At 40.5% G+C, this 15,000-nt stretch overlaps 1 protein-coding gene across 1 annotated transcript in view; it reads right to left on the reverse strand.

Annotated features, from left to right (window-relative positions):
• Positions 1 to 15,000, reverse strand: part of LOC138026716 (centromere-associated protein E-like) — an 88,844-nt gene that overhangs the window by 8,234 nt on the left and 65,610 nt on the right. The window contains exons 38-43 of the mRNA XM_068874166.1: positions 14,625 to 14,766; positions 13,923 to 14,050; positions 8,646 to 8,787; positions 8,149 to 8,274; positions 6,586 to 6,838; positions 2,511 to 2,693 (exon numbers count right to left, since the gene is read on the reverse strand). Of these exons, the coding sequence (XP_068730267.1) occupies positions 2,511 to 2,693; positions 6,586 to 6,838; positions 8,149 to 8,274; positions 8,646 to 8,787; positions 13,923 to 14,050; positions 14,625 to 14,766 (974 nt within the window). The remainder of the gene's footprint in view (positions 1 to 2,510; positions 2,694 to 6,585; positions 6,839 to 8,148; positions 8,275 to 8,645; positions 8,788 to 13,922; positions 14,051 to 14,624; positions 14,767 to 15,000) is intronic.

The following is a 15,000-nucleotide window of genomic DNA, read 5'->3' on the forward strand; positions in this document are numbered from 1 at the left end:
AAACCTACTGTGTGAAAACACAGAGGTTTAGCCTGAAAAACGGTTAGAATTTGTAAGAAAGGCAAAAAACTTAGCAACAGGTTTGAAGCACAAAGAAAAAAGCCACCGAGGCATCATGGGTCCGCGAGATCTAGGTACCAGGGCCTTGTGTTGTTTCTTTAGGGGGGTTCGCCCTTTACCCTGGATTCCAGAGCTTATTTTCTCGCCATGAAAAGAGCGACAAAAGAGCGAGTCACGAAGCGGCGAGAAAAACCTCTGGTACAGGCTGTTAGGCTTTCTCAACATGCCGCACCAATCACGTCGCGCTTTCCACTTCCAGAGTTAACTTTTGATCCTGGAGATTTCATTGGTCGATCGACAAACCGTTTTTTATAAGGATTGCCATTGGTAAAGTCGAGGGGGACGATCAAACCGGTTTTTCACTGGTGTAATACAAGACGACTATGAACGGTACAGTAGCGATAGCGGCACGATAATCACAAATTCATGGCTAGCAGATTAACGTTAATTCGTCTCATGACGCTGGATGAATGTTTGCTGTTGGGTGGCCTTAGAGGGGGCGTAATCGAACAAGCACTTTGATTTTGTTTGGGAATTTGACGAAGGTGTGACTGAGCTTCTGACATTTTTACACCCCAATGCCTCGAGTCATATTGAAACTGCTCCAGGGACTCGTAAAGTTCTTTAAATTTTTTCAGTTCTAATGCTAGGACTTGAATGCAATTTTCGTATTTCTGACAGTGACAACGATTTATTCACTCAACCGTGAGAATTTCCCAGTAGAGTGACCGGTAAACATTGCACAAATATTTTTATCACGTGGATAAAACCGGTTTGCCCAAGTTTCTAAAATAAACTCTTACTCTGGAAGTCAATCAAAATAAGTTGGTTTGCATGGAAGTGAGGTTCTTAACGGCCTGTACCAGAGGTTTTTCTCGCCGCTTCGTGACTCTCTCTTTTCATAGCGAGAAAATAACCTCTGGAACCCAGGGTATTCGCCCTTCTGTGGCGTTAAAAAGTGGTTTGAAGCACTAAATGGGAAATTCCTACCATTTGTTGTCTCATATATTTCGAACGGAGTCTGAAATATAATTCGAAAGACTCGAGTGTATTTTCTGTAGCGTCCGATCGATTTGACAACAACCTTTTGCTTTTCACGTCGAATTTCCATGTGTAGAAAAACGATTTGTCGATGCTCGTCTGACCATGAAATCAAATGCGTGCTGATTCCCTCGATCGCAATGATGACAACGCTTACATTGCTTCCCCTCCCCTAACACATATTTGGTTTACCTCCCAGATTTTGGGAGGCACGTGACCAGCCTGAACTAGGGTCTCTTTTTCAACGACAATGGAGGCAGAGAAGGGAGTCCCTAGGAACGAGGTTGTGATAGACAGAGACATGATGATTTTTTCGTTTACTGTTAAAGTGCCACTATGACGAAAATCGCATCTTTTCTATCGAAGCCATTTTTCAGACATAAATAAGTAGCCTGCATGAGAAGAAAAATGCTCTTTACTATTTTCAAATATCTCTTTTTGTTCCAGAAATATTCAAGTTTTTAAAATATGCAAATTAGCCAAGTGATGACGTCATACACTCAACCAAATTTTGATCAAATACGATGCAGTAAGATTCTACTAAATGTGCTCCACAATTTGAGCTTAACAGTTTCGTTACCATGGCAACATACTGGGTTCCAGACCTCTCCAACATTAAAGGCATTTCTGGCCACCTTTGGCGTTCTGTTTTCATATTTGCAAATGGTGCCTCAAATACATGATCCAGCAAGCATAAATATGTTAGCTTGAGTTTGTGGCCTTGTTTAACGTTTTTCGAACTGAAAATCACTTACATATTGAAATCAAGTGGGTGGGGACTGGAAAAGAGTGAGTTGCCACGGAAACACATTGTTTTATAGCCATAGGTGTGTTTTCTGTAGAACTATTAGCCTACCAAGTTTCAATGGTCTGCACTGTAAATTGGCGAAGATAGCTCTATTTATATACTTGATGTAATATTGGGTTTAGTGTATGACATCATCAGTCATCTCATTTGCATATTTTACACATTTTTCAAACTTAAATATCTCTGGAACTAATGCAGGTATTTGCAAACGGTAAACGGCATTTTCATTCTTTCGTAGAATTCTTTGTGATACGCCTAAAAGATCATGGGGTAAAAATTTGATCATAGTGGCTCTTTAAAAACCGAAAACGATCACGATCACGTAGAAAACATAGGACCCACGTCAACAAGCATTCCTGAAGCTACGTCACAGCGAGCCCGTGAAATCCTGACAAACAGAAAAGGTGTACTAAATAAAAGTAGGATTTTAAAAATCGTAGGAAATTCGCGTCTCCTTCCAATCGAAAAGTTGTTTCGCAAAGTTCATTTTTTAACATGGACTTTCAAATAGGAAAATATCAATTTTCACGTTATGGGCACTTTTATTAAGGGAACTCTGTTATCAAATTCAAGAAACAACTGATATCAAAACATACTATACCTTGCTTCAGTGTTGAGTAAACTTAATGTAGCTTTCTCTCTTTCCAGCTGTTGTACTTTTTTGTTCAGTTTTTCTGTCTCGGTTTCCAACTTGCCGACCTTCGCTTTAAGGGCGTAGATAGCAACATTAGAAACAACTCCCACATTGCTAACTTCAATCTGTTTGGCAGGCACAGGATGACCACTGTAACATACAACAGAATATATGATTTCAGAAGAGGTATTGTAGAATACAATTTGTTCAAAATGCTAGCGACCTTAGTCGCTCCTCAAGTCGTAGGTACCCGGGTAAACCTTCCAAGAACAAATTGATTGCAAAAGGAGTTAGAAACACACACGACTTTCTAAGTCATGCACGATCTATTATCACTATCTGATAACAATCCTTTTTCCAAAGATATATGCAGTTATAATTAAGAATCTGCGTACTTGCATTTTATCAACCAAGAACTAAAAAAAAAAAGCTCATTCTCATGAAAATCAAGACTGGCATTTGCGGCAACGATCCAGCATTTTTTTTAGGTCCATATCGTGAATTAGTTAAGGAGGAGACGTGCATCACCCAAGGGTAAGATTTACCCAAATTGGCCAAATCCCCATCGGCGTCAGAAAAGTGCCTATTTTTAAACCGCGTTTTGCGGGAAAATAAACCCCAGACCAAATCGGCGAACTCAATAAAACGTTTTTTTCCAGGTATTTCCAGATCATGTTAATGTGAATGCTATATTATAATGCAAATACAATACACAAACAATCTTAACCCGGGAGATTTGAATAAGGTGCCACATTCGGGCTTTTGTTTACTTTCCCACAAAATTTGGTTTAAAATTAGACACCTTTATGACACTGATGGGGACAAATCTGATAGCAGATTCTTATTCTTGGGTAATGGAATCTTGAGTGTACTTAAAGTATCCATAACGTGAAAATGTTTATTTTCCTATTTTAAAGTCCGTATTAGAAAATGAACTTTTGCGAGAGAACTTTTCGATTCAAACGAGATGTGAATTTTCTACGACTTTTAAAATCATACTTTTATCGCTGTGACGCAGGTTAAGGTATGCTTCTTGCCAATGTTGGCGTGGGTTCCTTTGTTTTCTAAGTGATCAAAGCCAAGGTATCGCTCTGTGATAGTTTTCGGCATTTTTCAGTAAACGAAACATATATCATGTCTATGTCTATCGTCGACAAAAGTGCCTCTGAATCCTGAATCGAATACAGAAACGATACTAAGGATTTTGAAATATAATTTTTGGGCAACTAGTTGCGGTCTCGATGAGTCAGGCAGCAGTAGCACTCAATCCCAGAACCACATGGAACCCTAAGCGGAAGAACCACTAGCAGACGAGGAATGGCTTCAAAATTACAGAAAAGAACACGAGGATAACGAAGATCTCAAGAGCGAATTAAATCAACGCTCATATAATGCTGTACCTGTAAGCAAATCTCGTCCGTCAGTCTCAATGATCTTTTCATTTTGCCGTCTATATGATACTGAAAGTCATCCTCTTAGAAATGAATCGAGCACAGCGACGAAGTTTTACCGAGCTTCCAGTTCCATTTTCCCCTTCTTTTTTTAACTATTGCGTTTTCCGAGTGGAAGAAAGAAATTTCCTATGCATACTTATTCCTTTTTCAGGATCAGCTGTGTTGTTACATCTAGCGGCTACCCATCTTTCAGACATTTTTCGCATCAACCTGTGTGAAACTTGTGTGTCAAAACCTCATGTCCGGTGTTCCTTAATCTACGTCATATGTCGAGAGAATCCTTGAGCGAGTTGTGCGCCAAAATGGCGGGCAATTTAAACGCTTTTAAGAAATCGAAGAAAATTAGTCTCTCATTTAAATCGAAAAAGTCTTTTGCAAAAGTTCATTTTTTAATATGGACTTTCAAATAGGAAAATAATAATTTTCACGGTATGGGCACTTTAATAACAGAGAGTGAGGTCTTTACCTCGGCCTTACTGTAATGACCTCATCTTGGCTCGGATAATATGGCGAGGCGTCAGTTTGAGATTTTCTCGAAAAGACCTAATCTTTAAGGTTAATAAGTCCGGTTTATTATGAAGCGTTTTCACTCACGTGACCAGTAGCCATATAGGATTACTGAAACAAAAGAACGTATTTGCATAAAAATAGAGTTCAATTCCCGGAGGATTAGTTTGGTGCACCATCATGGCCGCTATTCGTTTGCTTTGGAACACCAACATGGCCGCCACGACGTCACGTGAAAACGCTCTATACGGCTTCATAGTTTATTCAAGCAGAAGAAACCACTTCACACCCGGTAATGCATGCGCTTTTCACTCCATTCATCTTTGTAACCGCACTTACGCGTACTCCGTCAAAAGAAAAAATCATTTTATTGGCAAAGCTCCTGGAGCTGACAAAGTGACTGCCCGGATCCTAAAAGCTAGCCTTCCTGTTACACTGCCACGACTTACAAATTTAATCAACTGTTCTTTTCGTTCCGGTATTCTTGCAGAATCGTGGAAATTTGCAGAAGTAGTACCTTGGACCAAAGATAAAGAGGGTGATCTAGATGATCCATCAAATTCTCGTCCTATCTCACTCCTACCAATAATATCGAAAGTATGTGAAAGAGCTGCACATTTACAGCTTGTGCAATTCCTACAAGATCATTCCATCATACATCCCCTCCAAAGTGGCAACAGAAAATCCCACTCTACCGAGTCTGCGCTTCTCCATTTCACCGATGAAATCCTGAAGAATATGGATGAGCAGCGCATATCAGTTGTGGTGCTGCTTGACATGACCAAAGCGTTTGATAGCATACGACACGATATAGTTCTAGCAAAGCTCCGTAGAATTGGAATATCTTCATCTGCGCTTGCCTGTTTCAGCAGTTACCTATCAAGCCGTAAGCAGGTAGTGAGGGTTGGAAATGCTGTCTCAGAGCAATTGGAGCTAAGCTATGGCGTCCCCCAGGGATCTTGGGTCCAATGCTATTCACCTAATACGTCAACGACCTGTTATCTATTCCTAATCACTGTCAATCGATGGGATACATTGATGATACCAAGCTGCTTCTTGCCCTGCCACCAAAGCAAACTACTAATGCAGTTTCTATGCTAAATGACGACCTCGGGGAAATTACCAAATGGTGCTGCAGAAACTCAATATTACTCAACCCGGTCAAGACTAAACTTTTGGTAATTGGAGTACCTCAACTCACAAAGACTCTGCCGACCCTATCCGTAACTCTTATGGGTAAGAACATTGAACCTGTCACCTCGGAGTCTATATCGACAATAGCTTGAATTACAACGACCACATCAACAAGATATCTTCCAGCTGTATCTATAAGTTAATTATGATTAACCGCACAAAATACCTGCTAAATAAGAAAACTATCCTACTGCTAATTCACTCTTTCGTCTTTAATAAACTACTTCCTTATGCTCTTCAGTATGGAGTAATACTTCGAAGAAAAACATTAAAAAGTTGCAACTTCTTCAAAACTTTGCAGCAAGAATTGTCCTTGGCTTGAAGAAATACGATCACATCTCCGAGGGACTAAAATCATTAGGATGGCTGGAAATCAACCACAAACTCAAGTTTAATGACTGTGTCATGATGTATAAATGCCTTAATAACGAAGGCGCTCCTGCGTATCTATCGCAGAGGTTCAAGAAGCGCTCTCAGATCCATAGCCGAGCCAGAAGAAACCGAAGCGACTTGGACTTGATCAAATGTCGCCTTGCCACAGGACAACGATCTTTCAGCTTTCGTGGAGCCAAAGCATGGAACGAGCTTCCAAAATCCGTTAGAGACGCTACCTCGTTAAATAATTTTAAAAAGAATTTATTGAAACTATTCAAGGAGCTTTAAAGACCCCCCCCCCCCCTCCCAATTGTATACAAATCTTGGCTTTATTTATTAAATCTATTTTCATGTCCATGTCGATTTTTATACTATTTTTAGCTGAGCCTAAGTTCTTTTAGCCAATTCGTTGTTAGGGTTACAAATACAAGCCAAGGATGAGGAATAAATTAATAGTTGTGTTTCATTCGCACATCGTCTTGACATCTCATAGCTTTCGTGCACAAACTCACCGCATCATACACACAGTGTCCTCTTGCTCTGGTTCCTTTAATCTGCGAATCTCCTGCTTAAGTGATGCAATTTTCTCTTTTCCAAATTCAACTTCTTTGTTAAGGGAACGCGTCTCTTTCTCGTACTTCTCCTGTAATTTGTACAAATCGTATTGCAGGGATTGGATTTGCATGTTCTTCTGTGCTAAGTCGATACGAGTAGTCTCCATTTCATCTTCTATCGCGTGCTTATTTTGGCTCTTGAGGGTTGTTCCTGGCACATAAAGAAAACACAATCATACAAACGATCCCAATGGTTACTGTGGCACTTTGCGCGATTCATAAATAATTCAGACGAAGCTTCCCTGCTTGCAGAGGTCTCTTTTCTTTTTGCATTTGCTGGGCTGACTAGCACTAGAAAAGAGACCTTTACCAGGGGTCGAAACTCACTTTGATCCAACCGCCGTCCGTAACATTGAACGGGAATCTCCCAACCGCATGTCCCAAGATATGCTTGCTGACTGTGACTTGAGCCCGCTGTGTTCCGCGCACTCCTTTAAATTAATTCCGCTGTTGTTAACTAAGTCCACACAGGATTTGGTCGCTAAGTAAGCGCCGCACACGCTCAACACAACACAGTGAGTTTCGACCCATGGCAGAGGTCTCTTCCCCGCACTCGTCAGCCCAGCGAACGGAAAATAAGAGACCTCTGCATGCAGGGAAGAAGAAGCTGACAGAACCACTGGAAACTAGACACTCTTTTACAAACCCTGACACAAAATAAGCAATCGGTAATTGTGACATAGAATACCAAGCAACCCCACGCCATTGTAATAATTCTTTCAAGTATTACACCTGTTCTTCCAAAAATGGGTACCAGTATTTTTAATAGCGCGCTAATGCAATTGCTCATACAGATCTCTTGTCCATATTGAGAGCGTTAGAGACGCGGAACGGGGAGATGGATCATATTCTAAAGACAACAAGATTTATTCTTAGGTTAACAAAGGTACTGAGATACCGTATCCACTGTCGAAAAGTCTGCGCTTGTAGTTCCGCCATTGTTTGACAAGCAAAGTGCTAGTAACTTTACCATTCAGTTAGGTTTATTGTGTACGATTTTGTCGGCAAAATTTTAAATGATATAGAAACCAACATTACAGTCAATTTTCCTCTTAAGCCACATTCAAGATAAAATCACGGCTCGTGGCTTTAACCAAAATAGGCCATTTTCGAAATATCAAATATTCAGCTTGATATTAAGGCAGTGAGGAGAAAAACAATAGAAACACGTTGGAATGAATGTGAAAAATACTCACACATCATCCACTTTGTCTTTGTCCTCACTGCCTCACTATGAAGCTGAATTTTAATATACCTATATGGCCTATTTACCACGAGAAAGTTTACATTGAATGACACTTTTGCATTACCGTGCACAAGGAAGGAAAAAAAGCAATCTACGGGTTACGAGAATTTAATTTATCTATAGATACAACATCCTTTACCACCCATACCTGTAAAGAATGACGCAAAGCAAATAAGTTGAGCGGTGCGTCCTATCAGGGAATGTGGTTGAATTACCTTGATGCTGGCGAATGACTGTTCCCATCTCGGCGAGCTGCGTTCTCATCTTCTTTATCTCAGCGTCTTTTTCAACATTTGTCCGTTTCAGTTCATTGATTTCCTTTCTATAGTTCTCTTCTTCGTCTAAGGTTAAAGATAAGCCAAACGAGTTAGAACGCTAAACTGCCTTTATCCCAAAGAAGCGATAACAACGTCTCAGCTTGTAGGCAAAACAAAACAAAAAAACCAAACAAACCAAAAAAAAAAAAAAAAAAAAAAAAGAAAAGAAAACAAAATTGGCGAAAAGCGTTGTGAGGCCAATTAAACAATTTGGCCCAGAGACGCTACTACAAAACGAACCAATAATGTGGCCAAGTTAATGCATGCAGCCGGATCCAAAGACGGGAAAACGGATGCGAGTCAACATTGGTTGTGCCGAAACAACTGAATAGCGAGTGAGCCTAGAAGTCCACAGAAAATCCAAAGTGTAATTACAGACGAGTGTCAACTGATACCTTGCATCTCATCAATTATAGATTTAAGCCGGTCTGACTCAGACAAGTAGCTCTCCTTAGCATCTTTGCACTTCTTCTCTTCCAGCTCACATTCTTGCCTTAAAGATTCCACTTCAGTTTCATTGGCGAGGTTCTGAGAGCTCTGAGACAAGAAATAAGATACAACCAATATTATCCAGTTATCTTAACATGTAATCATTATAATCATTCATTCAGGCAGCGCGAAGCTCCAATGATACAAGCAGCCTTGTTGATGATAAGGCCGGGATACATTGTTTTGGTTGCTCTTTATTCTGACTAAAATCTTGGTTTACTTTTCAATAGCCCATTTGCGGAAGTAAGGCACAAACGTCCACGCCTACCACATGAACTTGCTCTGAGCTTGATTCATACTTGCGTTGTTTTTTGGGTGCGTTACTCGACTACTTACTCTCAAAACTTCCCTCGTGAGTCCCAAACTCGATTGAAGCAGGCTGGGCATCAACCATTTTTTTAAAACTCCACGCTTCCCGAACTATTCTGTACCTATGAATGAAGGGGTAGTTTCTAAAGAAACTGTGGTGCTGCGTCGGTGGGGAAGTAGTATACAAAAATTTGGTTTTATCAACGGAGTTGATAATGTAAATTGGCCACCGTACAGAGATTCTAAAAGCTGACGTTTCGAGCGTTAGCCCTTCGTCAGAGCGAATCGAGGGATTATGGGTTACGTGTAGTTTTTATAGTAGAGTAGGAGCTACGCTATTGGTGGTAACATGGCAACGTGAAAAATAGGAATATATTAGTTAAATGAAAAGCGTTCGTTAATACCGTGAGGATTAAGGGTGCCGATTTGAAAGATGAATTTTTGTTCCAGATTCTTGCGGCTTTTCGTCGTGCCTAGATGTAGGGAAAGGCCGCAGATAGCCATGTGTTTTTTGGAGTGGTTAGGCAGATTAAAATGGCGAGCGACTAGCTTGGATGCATCCATGTCATTCTTCTCAACATCGCGAAGGTGTTCGCGGAATCGGTCACCTAGTCGTCTACCTGTCTCACCAATGTATAATTTATTGCATAACGTGCAGGTTATGCAATAAATGACATTTGCGGAGGTACATGTGAAACGATCGGTGATCTTAACAGATCGCTTAGGTCCCGATATCTTGCTAGTGTTAACAATGAAAAGACAAGTTTTGCATCGTGAGCGCGCGCATTTGAAAGTGCCGGGTTGCTCGTTAGTTTTGAGCGCGCTTCTAACTAAAAAGTTGCCTACGTTTTTGTCGCGTTTGAATGAAATAAGTGGAGGTTGCGAAAAGATTCTACCAGTCTCGGGATCATTTTGGAGTAATTTAAAATTACTAAGAATGATGCTTTTGACTGCGTGATTATGAGGATGGAAAGTGAGGGTGAATGGAATTCTGTCATTCTTATCTTTTTGTGACGTTTGTAGTGATGACTGTCGATCAAATTGTTGGGCGCGATGATGGCCCGCTTTGACCACAGAGACTGGATAGCCACATTTTTCGAAGAACTGGCACATCTCCTCTGATTTGCTGGAAAAATCGGAGTCATCACTACATAGACGTCGAAGTCTAAGAAATTGAGAATAAGGGATGGAGTTCTTGACATGTGATGGATGTGACGATGAATACAACAAATAACTGTGTGAATCAGTAGGTTTGTAGTGCACACTAGTACATAGCACGTTGCCTCTAATAGAAACGTTGATATCTAGAAAAGCCAATGAAGTTTCCGAAATTTCCCAGGTATATTTAAGAGCCGGATGAAAAGAGTTGACGGAGGTTATAAATTGATCGAGTTCTTCTCTGCTGGATGAAATAGCGCCGATGCAGTCGTCGATGTAACGGCCGTAGAGTTCAGGTTTGGGGCCGTTGTACTGACTAAAAAATTGGTGTTCAACATATCCTACAAAAAGATTGGCATAGCTAGGTCCCATTCTTGTGCCCATCGCTACACCATTAATTTGTTTGTAATAGTTGCCGGCGAATGAAAAACAATTAAGCGTTAAAACTAGTTCGGCAAGGCGGAGGAGCGTTTCCGAGCTAGGTTCTTTTACAGTGCGTTGATCGAAAAAGTGTTTAAGTGCTTGAAGACCTTCGCTATTAGGAATGACTGTGTATAGAGATGTAATGTCCATGGTGAAAATAAGTTTGTCTTGGCCGGAGAAATTGAAATCGCGGAAAATTTGTAGTGCGTGTGTACTGTCTTTAATGTATGATGGCAAAGATTTGACGATAGGCGTCATAATCCTGTCTAAGTAGCTAGAAATGAGTTCGGTGGGGCAACTACAGGCAGAAACGATAGGGCGACCTGGGTTGTTGGGTTTGTGAATTTTAGGCAAGAAGTAAATGCACGAAGTTCTAGGGGTGTTGATGATGAGATTAGTGGCAGTGTCCGGTAATTCTTGATTAACTATAAGATTTTGAATGTTGTCTTTGACAAGTTTTTGATTGTTGGAAGTGAGATCTTTAGGGATTTTGGCATAAAACGAGGTATCCGAAAGTTGCCGCAAAGCTTCTTTTTGGTAAAGGTCGGACCGCCAAACAACTACCGCGCCGCCTTTGTCGGCCGATTTGACAACTATGTCGTTGCGTTTACTAAGATTTTTAAGCGCCGCCCACTCTTCCGAGGAAAGGTTGGAAAATTTAGTGTTGCGATTGAATTTAAGTTTGTGAATGTCGTGACGGCATTTTTTGGTGAAAAAATCTAAAGAGGCAAATTGTCCCTCTGGGGGAGTCCATTTGGATTTGCGAACTAGAAGTGTTTCAAAAATATCTTTATTAGAAGTGTCCGAATCATGTTCTTTGTCGTGAAAAAAGGCTTTTAACTGAACGCGGCGAAGGAATTTTTCGACATCTTGCTTAATAGAAAATTCGTTGGTGCGTTTGGTAATAGGGACAAAATTTAGGGGCCTAAATTTTGTCCCTATTAACGAATTTTCTATTAAGCAAGATGTCGAAAAATTCCTTCGCCGCGTTCAGTTAAAAGCCTTTTTTCACGACAAAGAGCATGATTCGGACACTTCTAATAAAGATATTTTTGAAACACTTCTAGTTCGCAAATCCAAATGGACTCCCCCAGAGGGACAATTTGCCTCTTTAGATTTTTTCACCAAAAAATGCCGTCACGACATTCACAAACTTAAATTCAATCGCAACACTAAATTTTCCAACCTTTCCTCGGAAGAGTGGGCGGCTCTTAAAAATCTTAGTAAACGCAACGACATAGTTGTCAAATCGGCCGACAAAGGCGGCGCGGTAGTTGTTTGGCGGTCCGACCTTTACCAAAAAGAAGCTTTGCGGCAACTTTCGGATACCTCGTTTTATGCCAAAATCCCTAAAGATCTCACTTCCAACAATCAAAAACTTGTCAAAGACAACATTCAAAATCTTATAGTTAATCAAGAATTACCGGACACTGCCACTAATCTCATCATCAACACCCCTAGAACTTCGTGCATTTACTTCTTGCCTAAAATTCACAAACCCAACAACCCAGGTCGCCCTATCGTTTCTGCCTGTAGTTGCCCCACCGAACTCATTTCTAGCTACTTAGACAGGATTATGACGCCTATCGTCAAATCTTTGCCATCATACATTAAAGACAGTACACACGCACTACAAATTTTCCGCGATTTCAATTTCTCCGGCCAAGACAAACTTATTTTCACCATGGACATTACATCTCTATACACAGTCATTCCTAATAGCGAAGGTCTTCAAGCACTTAAACACTTTTTCGATCAACGCACTGTAAAAGAACCTAGCTCGGAAACGCTCCTCCGCCTTGCCGAACTAGTTTTAACGCTTAATTGTTTTTCATTCGCCGGCAACTATTACAAACAAATTAATGGTGTAGCGATGGGCACAAGAATGGGACCTAGCTATGCCAATCTTTTTGTAGGATATGTTGAACACCAATTTTTTAGTCAGTACAACGGCCCCAAACCTGAACTCTACGGCCGTTACATCGACGACTGCATCGGCGCTATTTCATCCAGCAGAGAAGAACTCGATCAATTTATAACCTCCGTCAACTCTTTTCATCCGGCTCTTAAATATACCTGGGAAATTTCGGAAACTTCATTGGCTTTTCTAGATATCAACGTTTCTATTAGAGGCAACGTGCTATGTACTAGTGTGCACTACAAACCTACTGATTCACACAGTTATTTGTTGTATTCATCGTCACATCCATCACATGTCAAGAACTCCATCCCTTATTCTCAATTTCTTAGACTTCGACGTCTATGTAGTGATGACTCCGATTTTTCCAGCAAATCAGAGGAGATGTGCCAGTTCTTCGAAAAACGTGGCTATCCTGTCTCTGTGGTCAAAGCGGGCCATCATCGCGCCCAACAATTTGATCGACAGTCATCACTACAAACGTCACAAAAAGATAAGAATGACAGAATTCCATTCACCCTCACTTTCCATCCTCATAATCACGCAGTCAAAAGCATCATTCTTAGTAATTTTAAATTACTCCAAAATGATCCCGAGACTGGTAGAATCTTTTCGCAACCTCCACTTATTTCATTCAAACGCGACAAAAACGTAGGCAACTTTTTAGTTAGAAGCGCGCTCAAAACTAACGAGCAACCCGGCACTTTCAAATGCGCGCGCTCACGATGCAAAACTTGTCTTTTCATTGTTAACACTAGCAAGATATCGGGACCTAAGCGATCTGTTAAGATCACCGATCGTTTCACATGTACCTCCGCAAATGTCATTTATTGCATAACCTGCACGTTATGCAATAAATTATACATTGGTGAGACAGGTAGACGACTAGGTGACCGATTCCGCGAACACCTTCGCGATGTTGAGAAGAATGACAAGGATGCATCCAAGCCAGTCGCTCGCCATTTTAATCTGCCTAACCACTCCAAAAAACACATGGCTATCTGCGGCCTTTCCCTACATCTAGGCACGACGGAAAGCCGCAAGAATCTGGAACAAAAATTCATCTTTCAAATCGGCACCCTTAATCCTCACGGCATTAACGAACGCTTTTCATTTAACTAATATATTCCTATTTTTCACGTTGCCATGTTACCACCAATAGCGTAGCTCCTACTCTACTATAAAAACTACACGTAACCCATAATCCCTCGATTCGCTCTGACGAAGGGCTAACGCTCGAAACGTCAGCTTTTAGAATCTCTGTACGGTGGCCAATTTACATTATCAACTCCGTTGATAAAACCAAATTTTTGTATTCTGTACCTATTTTATTCTTTCAGAGTAATAGCTGAGAAGCTGCTTTTCGCGTGCTTACCCGCGTGGCACTACGGGCAACATTTTTCATTTCAGTCACTTCTCTCTTCAAGTGATCTACTTCACTTTGTTTATTGGCAGTTTTCTTCTTCAGGTCATCAATTTGGCGAACATATTCATCTTGCTCATCTACAAGAAAACGAAGTGTACGCAACATCAAGTAACATTTGTTCAGATATTACGTCAAAACTAAAGCTTGAGCCAACCGTTACACTTAAAGCTACAGCGGTCAAATAGCGAGCTCATTCCTTTACCGTACAATCCAATTTTTACCTACATTTTTTCATTTGTTAATGGTGACGTGTCGCAACCGTGAACAACAACACTGTATTAATGTCAGAAAATGGACAAAAGAAAACGGACACAAAGAATCATTTTAATAATTTGGATATTATCAATTATGAATCAACCAGAAAAAAGAGAGAATGAGCTTGTATAAATAACTTCCGCCCAGTATATTCCGCTTGAAAAAACCCGATTTCAAGTTTAGCACATTTCGCGAAAAATTGCCCCCCCCCCAAAATTGTGCGCACATAAAATGGCGACAGTATAAATTAAATAAAAATGGTAATTTTTTTTGCCACAAAAAACAAAAAAGAAATGAAATGAAAACTGCGCCTCACGTTTCATTCAAGATTCGACTTCAGAAGTCTGCATTTTAGAACAGAGGCTAAAATAGTAGCATTAAGCTCATTGACATTACCTTGCATCTCATCAATAATGGCCTTCAACCTGTCGGATTCAGAGAAGTATTTTTCTTGAGCATCTTTGCATTTCTTCTTTGCCAATTCACATTCTTTTTTTAAAGCTTCCAATTCACTCTTATCAGAGAAGCTAGTTGAATTCTGTGTTAACAATGAAGACAAAATTATATTACCACATAATCCGAATAGGTACCTGTTAAAGTACATGTACTTTAGAATGTTAATAAGTATATGGAAAGATCTCAAATCGAAGGAGAAACTGTAGTCGCCTCTTGTCTCGTCCCCCCCCCCCCCCGCTTTTTCCACGAGTTTCCTGCTTTATGCGAATGATACTTTTTCTCACTCGCCCGGCTTTTCGCGAAGTTATTATCCTCA

This window comes from Montipora capricornis, chromosome 12, assembly GCF_036669925.1.
Source record: "Montipora capricornis isolate CH-2021 chromosome 12, ASM3666992v2, whole genome shotgun sequence".
Taxonomy (NCBI): domain Eukaryota; kingdom Metazoa; phylum Cnidaria; class Anthozoa; order Scleractinia; family Acroporidae; genus Montipora; species Montipora capricornis.